Source organism: Durio zibethinus, chromosome 22, assembly GCF_047325235.1.
Source record: "Durio zibethinus cultivar Kanyao isolate XHJ-2024 chromosome 22, ASM4732523v1, whole genome shotgun sequence".
Classification (NCBI taxonomy): Eukaryota; Viridiplantae; Streptophyta; class Magnoliopsida; order Malvales; family Malvaceae; genus Durio; species Durio zibethinus.
Genome location: NC_143183.1, coordinates 13,089,972 through 13,110,012, shown reverse-complemented (window position 1 = coordinate 13,110,012; position 20,041 = coordinate 13,089,972). Strand labels below are relative to the sequence as shown.

At 29.8% G+C, this 20,041-nt stretch overlaps 1 protein-coding gene and 1 long non-coding RNA gene across 7 annotated transcripts; both read right to left on the bottom strand.

The window, feature by feature from the left end:
• Nucleotides 1-9,795: 9,795 nt before the first annotated feature.
• LOC111307943 (uncharacterized) lies at nt 9,796-14,199 on the bottom strand. Of its 2 annotated transcripts, XR_002692244.2 has the most exons (7): nt 13,961-14,199; nt 13,736-13,816; nt 13,021-13,060; nt 11,406-11,537; nt 11,244-11,301; nt 10,920-11,119; nt 9,796-10,675 (listed from the first exon to the last, which is right to left on the bottom strand). It is a non-coding gene; the product is annotated as an uncharacterized LOC111307943 (long non-coding RNA). The 2 variants fall into 2 exon arrangements; XR_002692243.2 differs by lacking the exons at nt 13,021-13,060; nt 13,736-13,816; nt 13,961-14,199 and having other exon boundaries at nt 10,920-11,124; nt 11,406-12,813.
• A 608-nt stretch (nt 14,200-14,807) lies between these two features.
• LOC111307942 (uncharacterized) lies at nt 14,808-19,833 on the bottom strand. 5 transcript variants are annotated; one of them, XR_016332050.1, is made up of 12 exons: nt 19,454-19,832; nt 19,310-19,357; nt 19,059-19,238; nt 18,880-18,946; nt 18,351-18,415; nt 17,452-17,530; nt 16,890-17,008; nt 16,701-16,780; nt 15,806-15,862; nt 15,646-15,715; nt 15,310-15,387; nt 14,808-15,220 (listed from the first exon to the last, which is right to left on the bottom strand). XR_016332050.1 is itself a non-coding variant. In XM_022906297.2 (11 exons), the coding sequence occupies exons 1-11, from the start codon at nt 19,721-19,723 to the stop codon at nt 15,146-15,148; spliced, it is 1,131 nt and encodes a 376-aa protein (XP_022762032.1). In that variant the 5' UTR covers nt 19,724-19,826; the 3' UTR covers nt 14,808-15,145. The 5 variants fall into 5 exon arrangements, 4 of the variants coding, with proteins under 4 accessions (XP_022762032.1, XP_022762035.1, XP_022762033.1 ...); XM_022906297.2 differs by lacking the exon at nt 15,806-15,862 and having other exon boundaries at nt 19,454-19,826; XM_022906300.2 differs by lacking the exons at nt 15,806-15,862; nt 19,059-19,238 and having other exon boundaries at nt 19,454-19,830.
• Between the last annotated feature and the right edge of the window lie 208 nt (nt 19,834-20,041).

Here is a 20,041-nt window from a genome sequence, read left to right as displayed (position 1 = left end):
AATACCCATTTACATCTCCATTTGCATAAAATATTGGGTTTCCAATTAGGTATGAGTAAAGTTAACATCTCTAACTATGATGCTTTCATATAGTAAGTCAAGTAAAATATTATTATTTGTATAGTGGTCAAAGTATCTTAACCATAAAAGTTCATAAAAATCCACCTAAATTTGAACTTAATCAAATCTAATTTAATAAAAAAGATCAATAATTCATACTTAATTAATCGAAACAAAAAATAATTTAAACCTAAATTGATTGGATCGACAGCCACTAGATCTAATAAACATGGCAGCATTTTTTTTTAAGTTTTTTTTTAATTTTGTAAAAAGAAATGAGAAAAAAAAAAAAAAGACAAACAGACATGGCAAAAAATTCCATGTCACCTTATTCAAATTTTAAAGTTTTTTAAAATGTTATGTCATTTTAGTTTATGCTATGTGCCCAAAAATCTTAAATATTATATTAGTCAATATTACATCATACAAATAAAATATTATTTCACCTTATTTAAATACATGTGTAATACACTCATCAATTTTTATTTGTTATAGAATAAAAAAAAAAAAAACCTCTTATTTATTAGGTCAAATATTCAATTTAGGATCTAACTTTTACGAGTTTTTTCAATTAAAGATGTCATCTTGAATTTAGCTTAATGTAGAATCAAACGTGTTCGATTTTATTCAAAAAAAACTTAGTGGTGGTAATGTGTTACATGCTCTATTAAGTTTACTTTTCGTTTAATTTAGTTGTTAAATCAAATTAATTTCATCTTTTAATAAAAAATGAAATTGGTTCTTAAATTATAGAGGAAAATAAAAACAAAGTTGTTTTTCAAGCAAATCGTTCTAAAAATAAAATTCCCAAAACCAAATCATTTTGAAAATGAGTTTTTCAAGCATTCTCTCTTCAAGATTAGTATACTTTTGTAGAGTTTTTCAATTATTTTGTTTAGGGTTAATGATTTCTTTCTTTTTCTGGTGACTAATGTTTTTTATGTTTTTATTTCTTATGCTTTTAGTTCATCAAGGGGTGGCTCAAGCGATGGGTGTTTGGATTTGAGATCTTATAATCTCATTACAACTAGTTATCCTATTGAATTTTATTATGAAGGAGAAACTATCTTTTGTCATTGTAATTTGAAACCATCTAAGTGAATTTCATGGTCAACTTCAAACCCTAGGAGAAGATTTTCAGGGATGCCGATAATTCCTAATAATAATCTTTTATATTTGTATGAAAAAACAATATATTATTGTATGGGCTAAATGTGTTGATGAAAAATTTTCATTTTGATTACTAAAAATTGTTTGTGGTTTTCATTTATGGCATGATCAAGATTTTGTGATAAAGCAAGGGATTTCATTAATGAGCTAAAAAAGAGAGAAAGATTGTTGTATGACAAAGTCAAAAAATTGAAGAATGAAATGTCAAATTGAAGGAAAATTATATGGATTGTGTTAAAGCTAAAGTTATTAAAAAAAATTTTCATCTGAAAAAAGAACTGAGTATGTTCAAGTTGAAACTAAAAGATAAAGATGATAAAAAGAGATGAAAATTGGTTCTGTCAACATTTGTTACTTTTATATTTTGTTTGTTTATTTTCAATGGCACAAAAAAAAGAAGGAATGATTTGTATGTTTGGTTTAGAGATATAAATCAGGATTAGAGATATGAATCGTGATTTAAGTTGTTAAATGCACAATTGATGGTTTAATGAATGAAAAAAAATATTTTCTTACAATATGAAAACATGAATTTTATTTTAAAAAAGTGAAGCAAAAGGCATAATATAAAAAAAAGCCACTTCCAGCAACCCACCTGCATGTCCAGAGCATTTTCACAATAATTTAAGTTATTTCATTTCATTGATATTATGGTCTTAAAACATTATTTAAAGAGCATAAAAAAAATTCTACAACCAAAATGCTCTTTTAAAATCCTATAGTATTATAACATTGTCACATGATTCATAATATGTTCCATATTTTATTTAAAACCATTCATACATAAATAACTAAATCATCTTAATATTAATGGAAAATAAGAAATATAACTCATAAACTAAAATAAACTATCATATCCTCCACATCTTTTGTTTTCTCATGATTTTTTTTTCTTTTGAAACTTTAAGTTGACTCTCTTTAGTATGAACCACATCATTAACGACCTTTCTCTTGATCTTATTTGATTGATCACCAATTGATATTGGCTTTGATTTGACAACCCAAGTTATATCAAAAAGAAATTAAAAAAACTTCAACCATTTTTAATCTTAAGTAAATAAAAATGTATAAAACATTAGAACAACACTTACATTTAAATTTTAGCTCATAGCCTAAAAGTTTGTATAGAGTCCATACCTTTTAGTCACTTTTTTGTTGATTTTGGTAGAAATTCTTAAAGGTCTATTATTCTTCCCCTTCCTATAAAGTTGGTTGAAATAACTCTCTACCACAATGGTTGAACTAGAATTAGCCTGTATAATAGTCTTCTACTTCTTCCACCATCATGCCATAAAGTCTTCCATCTAAGTTTACAAATATCTCTCCGAAAACTCTAGTAGATTTGGACTTTGGGATTGATTTTCACTACCAATAGATTTTAATTCTACTTATTAGGACTGATTTTCTTGATAATCCATAACTATGTATAAACATATATATGTATATGCAAATACATGCCTAAAGGCAAAAATAGAGGTAAATGCATGCCTAAAAGCAAACTCAAATAAAGATGTAAAAAAAGCAAAAGTAGAAACAATACAAGTAAAGGCAAAAATAAAGGCAAAAGTAAAGGCATAAATAAAGGTAGAGGCATTACCTTTTTTATGTTTATTTGGTCTTGCAACTCAATTGACACCATAATTGCATTTTCTACACAAAACCCACCAATATCAATGTTGTCTCTAGTTATTTGTCCTTGAGATGGTTACTACTATAAAGGGTTAGGTTTGAATTAGTGCATCTAAAAGTGAAATGAATTATAAATAAAATAAATTATTACATAATTTGACAAAATAGTATGAATGACCTCATTACCCCTCATAAGATAGTTTTTTTTGTTACACCTTTCTTTATGACAGATGTGCATATCAAATCATTCCCTTACTTTGACAAACTGTAAGTTTTACTATTTTATTTGTTTGGCCCATTAAAGTTTTTTTTTCAAATGATTTTAGGCCTTCTTGGTATCTTTCTATACTTTAATGGGTTAATTAGCTTTTCTGTCATTGATTTAAGCCAACATTTCATCCCAAGCATGAACTGTAAAGCATTACCATAAACCAACATGTAAATTTTCTTATAATACCAACTAGAGATGTAATCTTTCACATTTTCCCTCATTCTAATTGCATATATGGCATGTGCACATAAGATATCAAAAAGTGTAAATCTTCTATAAGAACATGTCTTTTGGTTCAAATTAGCCATAAATTTTTCTTCTCATAAATCTATTCCATATCTAAGATCACCATTAAATCTAACAATATGCATAGATGTAATTTTGAATTTTTCTTTATGATTTTCCAAACATTGGGACCAATGGTGCCTCTCCACTTGCTGTTTTTTTTTTTCCCTCACAATTCTTAGTATTATGACTCTTCTTATGTCTTCAAATAAAGAAATAATTGACATTTTTCTTGCATCTAATAATGTCCCATTGAAAGCTTCACATAAGTTGTTATCCACAAAATTAATTTTGAAGTTTATGTTGAAACATGTTCTATACCATTGTTAAGGTGAGACTTTAAGTATGTTTTCAGTTACTTTTGATATCTTACCAACTAATTCCTTCAAATAGTTTTTAAATCTTGCAACTGTATTCATCTTAGCAATCTTCCAAAAGCATTTTTCATTTCTTCACCACTATGATCATTACTAACCTAATTAATATATATATATATGTTTAGCACAATATCTATGTTCAGCATCTGAAAGCAACTTATTAATTGCCTTGTCTAGGCCTTGCATTGTAATAAAGTATTAAAATCATTATGTTAAAGAATAAATAATTAAATATAAGTTACATAATTTAATTTTTGCTGGTTTATCATTATAGTCCAGCCTATTCCATTTCCAAGAGTCCTAATATCTAACTTTAAAAGCTTCATAAACCACTTCCAGAAAACTATGCATTAAACTTCTACTGATAGCTAAATCATTGGAAACATTAGATTGTTTCCATCTTTACCAAAAGCACAAAACAACTCACCTTTTGTCAAGTTTTTTAGGAAACAATTATCAAGCCTTACAAAGTGCCCACAACCATTCTCTAAACCATTTTTAAGGGTAACATATATAATATCTTTTTAAAAAAGTGAAAAATTTGACATCTACTTATATACTTTTATCTTCATAGTATTACTAGGATTAGTCTCTCCAATTACGTTTGCATAGTCTCACAAATGTGTAAACTTTTTTTTAAGTTGCTAACCACCTTATCAACCATACTTTTCTTTTGCTCTTTTTACTATGCTCAATTTTACACATGTTCTATATTCATTCTTAATAGTTTTCATATATCTCTAAATTCTTCATAAAAAGATTCTTCATAAACTTTTCAATATAAATTTAACCAAAATAGATTGGGTTGGATTGCAATCATGATTACAATTGTGAGTCTTCGCTTGAAATGATTACAGCTTTTTATCAAAAGATGCAAACATCAGCCAAGGACAATTAGGTGCAACATACTTACTTTTTATATAATTTCTTACGATTTTTTGTCCAAATTATAGCCATGTTTGTATGAATAGCTAATAATGACACAATATGTTTTAAATTCTCAAACATGTCTAATTCTATATAAGGGATACCTATAGTTTTAGACATTTAGTTTTGTCTAAGCAAAATTCAATTATTTATGAAGCTCTTAAAATTCAACTCAGCTCAAATCCAATATTTCTTCAATTTTGACAAGTTTTAAAAATATTTGAACCAATTTAACTTAAATGTCTCAAGGTCAAAATAGGTCAAACAAAGTCAAACTTGATAAAAAAATGGTTAAAAATAGTTAAAATGGAGGAAACTCAGGTCAATTCTCAAAATTCACAATCAAATTGAAAATGAATGTTGTTTTAAATTACAATTTGTGATTTTTTTAAAAAACATTAAAAAGTTTTATCGCACTTCGAATAATATAAAATTATTAAAATGCCCTTAAAGGTGTTTTTATAATTTGACCTTTTTAATGTTGAATTTTTATGAAAACTTTCAAATCATAATTGAATATTATTTTATGATGTTGATGTATTAAAACTCTTGATTGTACCTTGAGAGGTACAAAACTACTAAAATACTTTTAAAGATATTTTCATAATTTGATCATTCTAAGGTTGTTATTTCACGAAAAATTTTAGATCATAATTTAATATTATTTTATAATTTTGAAAACATTGAAAACCTTGATCATACCTCGAAATGTGTAAAATCACTAAAATACCCTCTAAAGGTATTTTGTAATTTGACTTTCTCGAAGTTGATTTTTTTTCAAAACTTTTTAGGTTATGCTTTTAAAATATTTGATATTTTTGGTGCATTCAATACTATAGCAGTACCTCAAAATGTGTGAAATTATAAAAATACATTTTATGGGTAATTTCGTAATTTGATTTTTTTATGGTAAGATTTTGACAAAAAGTTTTAAATCTTAATTTTATATTATTTTATGATTTTTGATACTTTAAAATCATAAAAATGAATAAGGGAGCATTGTTTTCTAAGAAAATAGCCTAGAAACCGAAAATTTTGTAATAAAGGTAAAATAATCTTTTCATTTGACTCCATTAGCATTAAAAATCTCATCTTTGGTAGTATGCATTCTAAACCGTAGGATGACATTAGGAAGCTTGATCTAATGGTAAAAACTTACTCTTTGTAAAGAAAACAAGGGAGCAACTTAGATCATTTGGTATATTTGTGACTTAAGGGTTAAAATTCAATTGTGGGAGATATTTTCATATATTTTCTTAGGTGAAAATTGAAGAGATATTTTACAGAAGAGGAAAGGAAAAAAAAAAAAGCAAAAGAAAAAAAGTGAAAAAAAGAAAGAAATAAAAATTGTAAAGAGCTTGGAAGTAGGTATAATTATTTTCTTTTTTTTGTTCTTCTTATTTACATTCCTTAACGTTCATCACATCTTTCATGCCATCTAGTTTTTAATTTTTAATTTTATTTTTTAGAAACCTATAGTTCTTCATCTTTTTCAATCAAAGTTAGATCAAATTTCATCCAATTAGTTCGTAATTGGGTTTGAAGTTAAAAAACCAAGCAAAAAAAAAAAAATTTAATCCACCATTTTTTGCCTTTGGAGGTTTGGCCAACCTTGCTTCACCAAGGCCAAACCTCTTTTGGTCTTTTATCGATGTTTTTCTTACTTTTAAAAGTTGTTTTGTGGTGATTAAATTATAAGTTCATATATTAATCCACCATTTTTGGCCTTTGGAGGTTCGACCAACCTTGCTTCACCATAGCCAAACCTCTTTTGGTCTTTTATCAATGTTTTTCTTGCTTTTAAAAGTTGTTTTGTGGTGATTAAATTATAAGTTCATATATATATATATTGTTTGGCTTTGAATGTTTGGCTTCATGATTTATTTACTACTTAGTTCATTATATGTTTGATAAAACTTTTTTCATAATGTAAATGCATTCAAGTGATGAATATTGTGATGTTCAATGCATACTTGAGTGAAAAGGATTCAAAATATATTTGTTAGAATCCTTGAAAGGTTTGATTGAGCCATTTCCATGCTTGGCCAAAACCTATATCTTTGTTCTTAGTTAAATGTTAGTTGATTTATAAATACTTAGCTCATGAAATCATGGATATAATAAAAAACAAAGTACAACAATGCTATTGGTAAAAACATAAATATTTTATGCATGTGACATGTGCATGACAAGAGAACAAATTAATTACAAATTTAGGCATATATAAAACTAAATTACAAACAAGATGTGATGTGAAAACATGTGAAAAATATATCAAACACTAAAACTTTTCAAAACTTGAAAACATGTTTCACCATTTTTTTCCTTTGAAAACTCATAAAAATTACCAAAATAAGCTACCAAAACAACATTTTACCTAAACCCTAAACCTAAAAACCTAAATCCTAAACCCTAAAATATATACCTGAAATCAACCTTAAACCCCAAACCTAAGCTTTAAAGTCATCAAGATCTTAGTTAACTATAAAGAGACTCTCGATAGTTATTATTTACGTGAGTTGTTATCTTAATCTTTGTAGGGCAATTTGAAAATATTTAAATTAGAGATATTTTCAAAGCTCTACCTAAATATAAGTGAGTGAATAAAGTGTTTTGATATTTAAAATGTTTTTACTTTGATCTAAAAATAAAATATTTTATTTTTAAAAGATTGATTTGTTTTCAAAACGAAAAGAAAATTCAAGTTTTTGGAATGAAAAAAGGAATTAATTTCTAAATATTATGATAGGACCATTCTTACCAAAATTTAAAGATAGTATGCAATCAATTTGTACTATTTTCAACAGACGCTGTGAAGGAGTTAATTCTTCCTTACGCGTAACTGATTCTAAGCCTTAAATATAATTTTGCAAACTTTAATTTATTTTTTTTATAAAACCTTTAAATCTTTTTAAATGTTTTTATAAAAAATGAAAAAAAATTTTGAGTAGCTAATCACATCATAAAAAATTGGTAATGAATTTTTTTTTATTGAAAATATTTTTAAACTTCCCTGATTTTTCTCATCCCCCATTTGTTCGATGCACGAATCACTATCCCATTTCCCAAAATATCGTGACAATAGTTGGACTATAAACTAGAAACTTATTTTTTTTTCTTTTATAGCATTATTTATTATGTTTTTTCCATCATTAATAAGGTCACCATATTCATAAAAGAAATAATACTCACTATGGTGTCCTTTTTCATGCTTAGTATCTCGCACTTTCTTAGACCCTAAAATCCAACCCTAACCACATTAACAATAATGTTCACTCCCTCACCCACTCATGTCCATTACTTTTCCCTTTCTTATCTTAGCAACAACAATTTCTTCATCTTTATCGCCACTCAAATCTTGAATAAGAATAGAATAAGTAGGATGTCTAGCTTCATTGTCAATTGTCCATTTTCATCATTAATTTATTCTAGTTCTACCTCACTATGAACCTTATTAGGTGATTCATCATTAACAACATTATTAGTTACGTTATGTGGTTAATCAACTACTTTTCAATAATCATACCACCAAAAGAACCTCATTGGCTAGTTCATCAATCACAACATCCCAATTCCCTTCTGTTGATGGTAAACTCCATACTCAAGAACTATTTTAGAGTTATCTACACCATAATCTACACAGATATATACTATACCATTATTTAACATATATCATATCATATCAAGAGTAGTTTTCTCGTCCCAAACTAATCTAAGTCCATCATCAAGTGTTTTACCGGGCTTTAAGTAAGAAATTCTCCTAATGTTCATAAATCCAACATCTTCATAAACACTTAGTAACTCATAAAAACTAACCTTGTAAAGGCCAAACGTCAAGTCTTCAACTATTTCATTTATATACCTCAAATTCGACCTTCACCAACAAATTATCTTTAATAACAAAATTTTATTGTCAATAATTCAAAATTCATATATGTCAAAAACCAAAAAAAAAAAAAAAAAGATTGTTAAACCCTAAAACCAATTCATTCTAAATAAATTAACTATAGACTATTTGTTTCAAAAAAGCTCTTCATGTTCAAAAATAAATTTCATACATCAATAAAAACAATAAAATAACATAATTGAAATCATACATTTGTCAAAACTTGTAAGAAAAAAAAAAAAACTCACCTAAAAATAATAGATACCTAAGTGTTTGACAAATCACACCACTTGATATCTTTATAATCTTGCTTTCAGGAATCACAAATCTGTTTTCCCCTTTTTAATCTTCTTAATATTTCTCTAATTAATCATTTTTTTAAAACCCTAAATACCTTTTTACTTTGTTTTTGATTTTTTGTGTTTTAAAATTTGTTAGTTACATTTTTTAATGACTAATTATAGTTTTAATGTTAAAATACATTTATGCTTTTATTTTATCGGCAACTTGCGCGTGCAACACACAACCATATATAGTCTCTTATTAAATAGGTTTGAAAATGTTTAATCCTACAATGAGTCAAATTAAAAATAATATCTTTAATTAAAAAAGCTCACAAATATTAGATCTTAAATTTATTGTTTAGCTTATTTAATACATCCCTATATTCTTTTTTGTTACATACTGTCGTTGAAGTTTTTATTTATTATAGAACCAAAAAATTTTTATTTGATACATCCTGTAGTTGAAGTTCTTATTTGTTACATTCTATAGTTGAGGTTCTTATTTGTTACAATTAGCTGTGGTCTTTGATTTAATTAACTCTTTGAACTAAATTGAGCATTTAACCTAATAAAAAACATCATGACATTTAACGAAAGTATTTGGAAAAATTCATCCACCCATATATCTTAATTTTCATTTTTCTTACTTCATTTAATCTCCATGTTTGAATCTGGCCAAACAATAAAAAATCTCCACGTTTGCAAAGAAACTTTGAAACGCCAAAATAAACTTGAACTAGAAGGAAAGCTCACGCTCCGCTGCAGGTTAACTATGTTTTTTATTGATGTAATTTTTTAAATTTTTTTAAAAAAGTAAGACAATAAATACAAACTGATTTGCATTATAAAGGAATATCTTTGTAAAGCTGTACTTGCTTTCTAATTTTAATCTAAGGCTGACGTCTGTTTGAATACTAAATAGTTTCTTCATGTCATAAATTCCAATCATAACTAAAAATATACAAACAGTATATGTAACTCTAACCTTAATATAATTGATTCTCGATAAGATTAGTAACTAAAGAACACTACAAACATCTCAATGAATCATAAATATTCATATGTCCATGCATAGTTTATGTAAAGGCCAAAGTTCCCCATGCATCAAACCAACTTGCACCTTGTTACACCTAAATTGCCTGGTCAACGACCAACTTGGTCAAGGCTTGGCCAATACAATCATACCCTTGGATCGCTCAAGTAAAGCACGCCTAGAATGTTATGTCACTTGCTCTCAAGGAAATGGCTCTCCTTTTGCCGAGAAAGACTCGCCCAATGTCCCACTAACATGCTGTCAGGACAATTATTTCAAAACTGACCACCTGACATTAAATACAGCCCACGCCTGCCTAGAATTATTAGATACGACTCACATCAATCCATGTTGATCCTTCTCGAATTTCACGTATGTATCCCATCAATTATCAACCACCGTGGTCTTATAACTAACTATCATTCCATACATAAGGCAATCTAGGTACCTAAGACATTCTTATACTTCATACCTAACCCTATCTTCCCTTAAGCTTCACACACACACCTCACCACCTTCCTCTTCCTTCCCTCCTTACTTTACTTGGAATATCTCGCTAACTTGAGCATCGGATTGTATCCCAGAGCAACAACTTCGGCACCCCCTGACTGTATTCTTTGACTGCAGGTTCGGGCTGTCTCCCCTTCAGCCTTGCCTCATCCTCTCCCAGCTAGAACACCCAAAAACACCGTCAATACACCTCATTTTGTTAGATTACAAACACAATTTTATTCTATCTTCATATGATTTGCCCTGCATATAAGAGGTCAAAATTTAATGTAAATAGTATCTTGTTAACTGCAAACAATGGTCAAACTTTGATTTTTTTTTCAAACATACGTGAGCTCTTTTGTAGGTAATTCTTCTAGAAATAAGCCTTGTAGAATGTGGCTAATTCCTGGTGGACTTGGATTTTTTTTTTTTTTTGTAAAATGACCATTAATAAAATGCATTCATAGTTTTTTGTTAACTGAGTTGCAAAAGAGAGAAGTCAAACCTGCCATGTACTCAGCATCAAATCTAAAATAGTAGGACTTGGTTTAAAATGAAAGGATCTGATTGCGCCTTCTCTACAACAGAGAGAAAATGTTGGGTTTGGACATTCCTTTGAGATGTCTGTCCTATCCTTGTACCGCATCCATACTTTACAATAAGGACAAATGCAATTTGGACCCCAAAAGAACAAGATTCATAAATCTTTCCTACAAAAGCAATGTTAAATCATTTTTTGAAAGAAAATAAAACATGCTAACAAAAACTAATAGTCATATTAAAAATAAATTGCAGAAACCAATGGATAAAATTTTTTTCTTAAACATACCCAGTAGAATGGCTTGAATTACTTCCTTGATTTGAAGCTATAGATGTTTGTTTATCATCTGCAAATTTGTTCAACCAAGGTCACTCAATACATTTGATCCTTCTTAGTAATGATTACTGACTGTTTTTTTTTTTTTCATTAAAACAGCGGTTTAGAGCTGACCTGGATGATCTTCTTGGCATATTTGTTATGAGTCACGACTCATAGAGGCCTTATCTAAACAAAAGCCACAGTTTATTTCAACACTGCTTGGTTGAACTTTCAAATCCAATTCGTAAGGGGATCTGACATATGCTGTATAAAGCACAAGCATCGTAGGATCGGGAAAAGCATCAAAGTACAACTGGTTATTTCTGATAGAATTATGAATTAATATAGCCCTATCTGAAGAGATATTGGTTTAATCCCAAAAGAAGCATGGATGATTCATTAATCACACTGCTCTCACTGAATTAGTAACATGAATTGCTTTACTCATTTCAGCTTCATTTTGGTCTTCTTCAAGTTGCCTTGAACATTCATGAATAAAAGGATTGAATATTTGCTTACTCCCAATCAATTGATCTGACCTTATGTATTTCCATTATGACTTAGACCTTGAGAATTTTGCTTCATTTGACACTGTGTATAGACAGAAATCGTCTTCATTGCAAATGTTGTTAGTTCTTTCAATTCGATTTTTTTTTTTCTGTTTTGCATTTTTATCTAACCATTTTGAGCCTTCTAAGCCTATTCATGATAACATGACTAACCTTATCTATAATGATATGCACATAATGTAAAATATATTTATTTGAATTCAAATAATTTGCATGTTAACCCTATTTTTTATTGGTCGTCATTTCTCATCTTATGGCATTTGTAGTTATCAACAAATTGCCAAATAATTAAGATATTATACAAATAAAAGTAAACTGACTGAGGAAGAAACAAATTTCTATGTCAATTAGATCTTATAGAAACCTATATGAAAACAACCAAGTACAATGCCTGTATACTAACACAACACAGAAAACAAAATACAAATGATCTTTTTATGCTAAAGCTAAATGGATGTTTATTTACCTTAGAAGTCTTGCTATGCAGCAGCAGTTCATTACCTACTATAAAGGAATTTTTTCATAAAAATGGCTAGTGAAAAATTATAACATGATCTTTCACCTAGGTGTGATAGATAAATTGCATAAACAATCATGCAAACATACATAAAGACATGATGTTTCTACAATGTGTTTCTTTTGTTGCTTTTTTTTTAATAAATGTACAACATTTCTGGTTCATACTGGACAAATGCAGCATTCAACAATTTCATTTGCTACAGAAATATTTCTTTTCCTTTAAAAAAAACCACGTATTTATAGAATACATGGAAATAGCATAAGAAAAACACAAGATAACATAACCTTAATCATTATTAATAGACACAATCATGGAAAAAGCTACAAACCTGAGTTAAAGAAAGCTATCAAAATGATCTAAAGAAATTTAAACAAAATTAAAAGCATTTCAAGCAAGAGCCTTCCCAGCGAAAAAAGGATACGTTGCTAGAGGAGGTATTCAAAGGTCTGTAAACGTCATTTTTCATTGACAGAGGTAAAATGCAACAAATGAACTGCTACCAAGAAAGCAATAAATGGCAATACACCATATTTCTATTTAAAACAGAACTTGAAGAAGGCTAAATCAGAAAACCAATCACATTTCTTTTGTACTAACAGAAGACGGAAACAATTTCAAATGTCTCTTGACATGCTAAGGAAAATTATTGTTTGTTTACCTCAGAAAGCTTGAATACCCAGGCAGTTGCAGCAGTTAACCTACCATAAAGGAATTTTCGCATATTAACGCTTAGTCACTTATAATAATATGATCTATAAACTAAGCCTCACAGGTGTATTACATCAACATTCATGCAAACACGTATAGTCATATAGCAATTAGATAAAATAAAAATATGTTGGTTTAAAATATACAAATAAAAGATGCAAAATCTGGAACTGAATTCTTTTTTTTTTTTTTTTAAATTCATCTGTTGTAGGCACAAGTCATAGCCTTAATGAAACCAAGGCTTTAAGGGAAACATGGCAATAAGATATGCAGAGCATAGCATGAGACGACCATTCTGGCTATTCACAGGACAATTGTACAATAAGGTGCAAATGATTAGTTCAAGAAGACGGTCAAAAGCTTGTAAATTTTCTACAAAAATATAAGGATTTCGAGCAAGAGAAGCCCCAGTGGAAAGAATGAAAAGATGGCAAGAGAAGATGATGAAAGGTCTGTAAGCATAAATTACGAGTACCAATAAAACAATAAATTTAACTAGTAAATAATGAATATGGGCACAAAACGAAAAATGCTTGTTAATGAAGTCGCAATTCAATCAAAAGTTGACTATTGATTTTCAAAGAGTTGTTACACGTATTAAATTCATCATTCTCGGTAAAATTGAGCACTAATATCTGGATTCATGAGAAATAATAATCACAAACCTGTAATTTCTGAACCTCTAAAGATTTGAAGCATAAATAAACGTTCAAAAGGCTTATCAATGAACAAAATTTTCCTATCGCCTGTAAAAAATAATAATTCCTCCTCAATCCTATAATACTGTATTAAAAAACTTGAGTGAGGCATGAATGGTATATGAAGAGTATTTTACTGAAAGTGCTTAGATTTGGAATGGGTAACAAGTAAAAAGAAAAGAAAATTGAAACCTGATTACGATCTCCACGATTCAAACCCTAGCGTCGGTGGAATATGACAAGTGTTTATTGACTACCAACCCTTGCATATCTTTTTTTTTTTTTCCCTCCAATATGACAAAGATAGAAGGTGGTTTGGTTGCTTTAAAACTGGTATAAAAAGATAAATGGGTGGTTTTGCAATCTTCCCTTTGAAGGGGAGTTCTTGCAACGGGAAGATGGTGAGCCGATTACATTTTTTAAAAGAAGTTGAAATAAATTAATTTGGGCTTCTGTTTAACCCGTTGCAGACAATTTGAACCAGATGGAAAAAAAAAAAAAAAGTTTTGAAAGGTTAAAGATACCTTGACTTATAATTAAAAGATTATTTAAAGCATTTAAAATTTATTTTATTTAATCAAACTTTTAATTTTTTTTTTCGATTCAGTTATAATTTTAATTAGATAAAATTGAATCATATAACAAAATTGAATTAACTAATCCTTAAATTACAATCACATAAACCCTAAAAGAACTTAAAAGAATCTTAGAGAAATAGAGAAAGAAAACAGATTATTTTTTTAAAAATTTTTTATATATTAATTACAACACATGATAATATTTTATTTATTTTATTAACATCGCATAAAATTTTATTTCAATTAGCAAAAAATTAATGATATTAACTTTCTAATCAAAATAAAGATTTAATTAGATTCAAATAAAATATTGAAGAGATTGATTGATTATAATAAAAAATAAAAATTTAAATAATTTTTTAATTATAGTTTAAGAGCTTTTTATATCTTTTAGCTAAAAACTAAAAATTTAATTAAACCCAAATTGCCAAAATTGACGACAGCAAATTACGACAGTTGAATTTCGAAATGGCTAATTAGACCCCCTAAACCCCAAATTAATAGTATGGTATAGATTAAAGTTTACATTTATAAGTCTAAAACAATTGGCAAGATAGACAGGCATCCCAAATAAGGGCCCTGATTGGAAAGGAGAAAAGCCTAATAACTTGATGAACTTGAAGAAAAACAAAGTGGCTATAGAAAAATGCATAGGCATTTTTGCCCCCATACATTTCAGAGCATGAGCATGCAGCAACCAGCCTCAAAATCTGGAAAACGTCCACCTAGACGAAGCTTTCTTCGATCAGGGCACAATGAAAAAACTTGATTGTTCGATGCGTTTGAGAGTCCCAAGTTATCAGCAGCTCACAGCTCCTTGCAATGCTCGAGTAATTGGTTCTTGGAAATATTGGAGTGATATAAGGAGTGCTTCCTGTTTGGTAAAGATATTAACTCACATGTTGATCATATGACTATAAATTAAATTACAAATACAAACTTAGACAAAGAAATCAAGGATACCTCTGTCCGAATTGTTCGACTTCCTTGATGAGGACACGTGTTCAAATACAAGTTGAATATGTCACGGACATTTTTTCCCTGACAGAATACAGAACAACAAAACCAAAGAATAACCGGCTCAGCTGATACACTACAAAATTCAGCTTATTGTGTACCAAAAAGCTCTAGAAATATGCCACAATTGGTTGGCTATTTAAGCTGAAAAAACACAGCCATAAATCTTGACTCAAGCACAAATCGTCATCACGGGCCAATTCCTTGTATCTGGAGAAAATATGAAACAGTAATGTGTATTGGAGAGACAAAACTCAGACTAAGCTTCCTCTAATCACATACCTTTAACTTAAGATCTTCTTCTACACTCTTTTCTAACCCAGAAAGTCCACCAAAAGCTATTAATAAATGCCTGCCAAATTATAATACAATCAAGTCAAGAAGTACCATGGCATGAAACCACTCTATTTTTGGAAGATCAAATATTTCCACGACTGCATACCTATGAAAATTTTGTATTATATTAGCTCAAGGTGGAAAGATGTAGATGTCAGGAATACTACAACACAAAAAGCAATGCAAGGAGGTAAGGAAAAATATGCCTGGCCCTCAGATGTTACTAATTGCTTGTTATTTGTCAAACCAATCACCGAAACAGAAAAATGCCTTCCAACAGTGGCCTCTAAATGGCTGGGTGTCAAGTTGGGGAAGCAACCACTATTAATTTAAAGTATTAATATTATTGCAAAGCCAATTAAGGGGAAAGTAAGTGCATTTTAAGCACATAAATAAAAAGTAAATGTCCAGTTGGAGACTCGCTGTTGTATGCTATGAAATCTTGTTTTACACCCATATTGGCAGGATCCTTTTACAAATATATATAACAGCGAGGCAGGTCCTTGAAATGCTTCTAAACATAGATCATCACTCACCAACACAAAGATTTCAAGTGGAATACATGCCCTGCTCGCGTATACTCCAGGTATTCATTTGTCAAGTATCATCTAGTCCTTATATTTCTATTATATCTAGTGTTCCCCAGATAAGATGTTCATAACATACCATTTGAGCAATCTAGTGTATTAATGTATATGCCTTCAGCACATTATAAGGGACACACTGAAAAAAATAGGATGATGATGATGCATATTAAACACGGTTATCAAATCATTAGTATTTATTAAATATCATATCATTAATACCAACAATCCATGAAACAGTGCCTTAATTGGGCTTGGATCTTGCAATCTAGAAGTTATTCTATAATTATGTATAATCAACATTAAGCAATAGTGACAAAACAGTTAATAAATTTATAAAATAACAAGTTTTACAAACAAAAATAATGAACAAATAGTAAGTCATAATTAAAGGATCTAATATGAACAAAAATGCACCTAAAAGCAGGTAATTTAAGCTGTGATGAACTAACAATTAGTCCATGCTCTGATGTACCAATCAAGTGATCATACCCACCCTGCGACAACATTTTAGAAGCTATCCTTCTGTTAGTGGTAATCCAAAAAAAATGGAAATTAGAAAGGAAGAGGCAGTGAGTTTAAACTATATCATCAAAGTAAGAATACCTTGTATGGGCAATCGGTGAATACTGAACTAATATTGGAAGCATACCGCACTTTATACCCCCAATATGTTCCTGCTTCTTCCCTAGGCTTGGAAAATGAGACAACTTGGCATGGTAATTCTAGAAAAACAATTTATGAACTTAATTTCATCTGCACCAGTGTGGTACTTGTAACCTTACTCAAACTAAAACATGTTGCATCATTTTAAGTCCAAAAGAAACAAAATTTCTAGAATAAGGCTTAGAGAAAGGGTTCATCCAGGAACAAAATCAAGAAAAAAAATTCTTTCATGCATAATTCAAGTCTGACCAGCACTGTTTCATTATTAAACATCCATTAAATGCAAAATAAAACAAATCAAAAACAATCCTCCCATTATGGATGCAGCAAAGGCATGTTAAATTTGCATTGTCTTGTAACAGGCAGGGTAAAGAAAAATCAACTCAATACCTATATATCAAGTTAGGTTTAAATTTTCGGACACTCAATGCAATCGATCAAATTCAGATTAACCATCACATGACTCCAGAAACATAAAATTAGATCAGAATTAATTTATTACCAGAATCCAAGTTGTGGTTAGTTCCCATTGCAACAGTGATTCTTATTCCAGGTTCAAGTACGTGATCAACCACAACATTCTGCATAAAGAACCATGCAGTAACAAGAAAAGAAATTAATTAGCATATCAGTATCACACTCCTGATTTAAAGAACTTATAGTTACCAGTTTAATCTGAATGAGAGAAAAAAATACATTGTAAGTTTAAGTAAAGTCATCATTGAGCTTTATGAATGTAAATTAGACAAAACAAAATTACAGCCTTGTATAGCACAAGTGTGGAAACAAATATGATCTATTCTCATTGCCAGCTTTTATTTGCAAATCTATGTGTAGTGGGTAACAATAGCACAAAAAATCTAGGTAATCCCAATAAATCAATGGCAAGTAACAACGCAGAATAAAATGTTCAGCCAAAGATATTTAATTTCTTAAAAAAAAAAAAAACGCCTATGTTCAAATGAAACAAGAGAAGCATACAGTTTGACGAATTTTTAGCCCAAAGGATCAAAGAAAGACAAAAAAAAAAGGCAGAAACCTGCTGCTATTAACAACTATAAGGAGCAAACAAGAAGATATGCACCAAAGTGCCAGCCATATGAGGATCATTATGTGATCACACAAGTTGGATACTATCTTCATTTGTTTTTTTTATTAGAGAGCTTGAGTACTTTATTGGTATTAGTGTACAGGTTATCTTATATGTAGACTTTCTCTCTCTCCCTTTTCCTTGTGTCAATCTGGGTTAATTGACATTTGATTACAAAAAGGAAATTATACAGGCAGCAGGTTCAAGTGAGACACTTCAACAAGAAAGGGCATACCTTATCTAAACATACATCAACCAATTATACAGGCAGCAGGTTCAAGTGAGAGACACTCCAACAAGAAAGGACATACCTTATCTAAGCCTACATCAACCAAAGTTCCCACAGAGCTTGTAGCTCTTTCCTTAAGCGTGACACCTATAAAGTTATCACAATAAATGAAGTCAGATAAAGGATTTAATTCAGTCTCACCATTGATCAAGACACATCTTCAGTTAGGCAAGAGACTGCAAAAATTCACAAAGAAATTGCATATAAAGTTCTTTACAATTGGCAACCTAACCTTACCACATTTTTGTAAAAGCCTGTAACCTCATTTCCATCCTTTACATGTACAAACAATATCAATTTATCACAACATATTTTATATGCCCTACAATACACTTTCAACAAACACAAACCTAGTAGGAAATCTACAACATTGCAGATGTTTTCAAATGACAAAACACGATTGTTCAGGAGTTAAGTTACTTGACAACACCTGAACAATTGAAGGTAAAACATATCAAAATAAATGAATCATTTAGCCCACATTTTCATTGTGTCATCTATCATATGATGTATAACAGAGAATATATCTAAAGGCAGGAACCAAAACTTACCTTCCCGATAAGGAGCCCACTCATGCTTGCGCAGATGATGTGGGGCATCAAGCGGAGGTAACATTCCCTGTAAAATGCAAACAAAAGTAAAATCAACTTTGATATGATTCCAATTAAAGTAAAACAACAACAGCAAAAGAATATCATCTAATCCGCAAATTTGTAAGAACAATACGCACCACAAATCTTAGGGTATTATGCTTAGGGAAAAGAGCTTTTCTTAGATATTGGGGCGTCTCAAGATACTGCAAGATCCTAACAAGAAAAGCTGCTCCTCTTTCATTTTCATTTGACTTATTATTTTGTGTAGTAAAAGCACCACTATTCCCCGGCCTACTCTTATTGTCAAATACTACTACCTGCTTATATAAACCACAAATTTATCAGTCTAATTAACAACTAAGTAGTAATAGGAAATTAGGTAAAAGACCTCATCGATTCGAAAAATTGTTGCAGCACGAGCAATTTGACCTGCCAACTGAAATTAAACAAAAAAAAAGGGGAAAAGCTAAATAAGATAAAATTTTCAAAAAGATGAAAAGAAAATTAGTAAATGAAAACAGAAGTTGCTTACTCGAGTGGCGAGCTCCAGAGATTGAGCATTGTCGATGATGGAACCCGCGATAGCAATGCTTACAGTAGGAATTTCGTCGGCTTTTGCTTCACTGTTCAATTCTTTCTCTGCTTTGATTTTTTTCTTCTTCTTTTTCTTGTGAGAATCGCCGTTGAGGAGACTAAGATTTGTTTGGCTTTCTATTTGGGTGCTTTCATGGATGTTTGATTTGGACTCGGCTTCTGCTTCAGCTTCGGATTCTATTTCGACTTTCTTCTTCTTCTTTCCCATTTCTGAGTCGTATGCTGTGGACGTGAAAAAGTGAAATTACACCGCTCCTTTCCTCTGACAAGGGTTTTGAGGAGTTTTTTTCTTTTATGGGTTTTGAGGGGCATTTGTTCGGAAAATAAAATGTCTATGTATCAAACGGTCAGCAATTGTCGTCCGTAAAAAAGAAACAACGGCCGTAATCCTTCTGCATTTGACCCGTGAATCTATTATCCCCTGCTTTTTTATGATTCCCCTGCTTCGGGCGGGATTTTTTAGCTTGTTATTTGTGGAACGTACAAATTATTTTTATTTTATTTTATTTATATTTAAATAAAAATA

Bases quoted from the DNA above. Each gene is read 5' to 3' on its own strand.
- LOC111307942 (XM_022906297.2), bottom strand. From the start codon at position 19,723: ATGGGAAAGAAGAAGAAGAAAGTCGAAATAGAATCCGAAGCTGAAGCA. The intron at 17,009-17,451 runs GTAATAAATTAA...TTGTTTTTCTAG, and splicing joins TAACCACAACTTGGATTCTG to AATTACCATGCCAAGTTGTC. The intron at 15,388-15,645 runs GTATGTGATTAG...GTATTCTGTCAG, and splicing joins AAGAAGATCTTAAGTTAAAG to GGAAAAAATGTCCGTGACAT.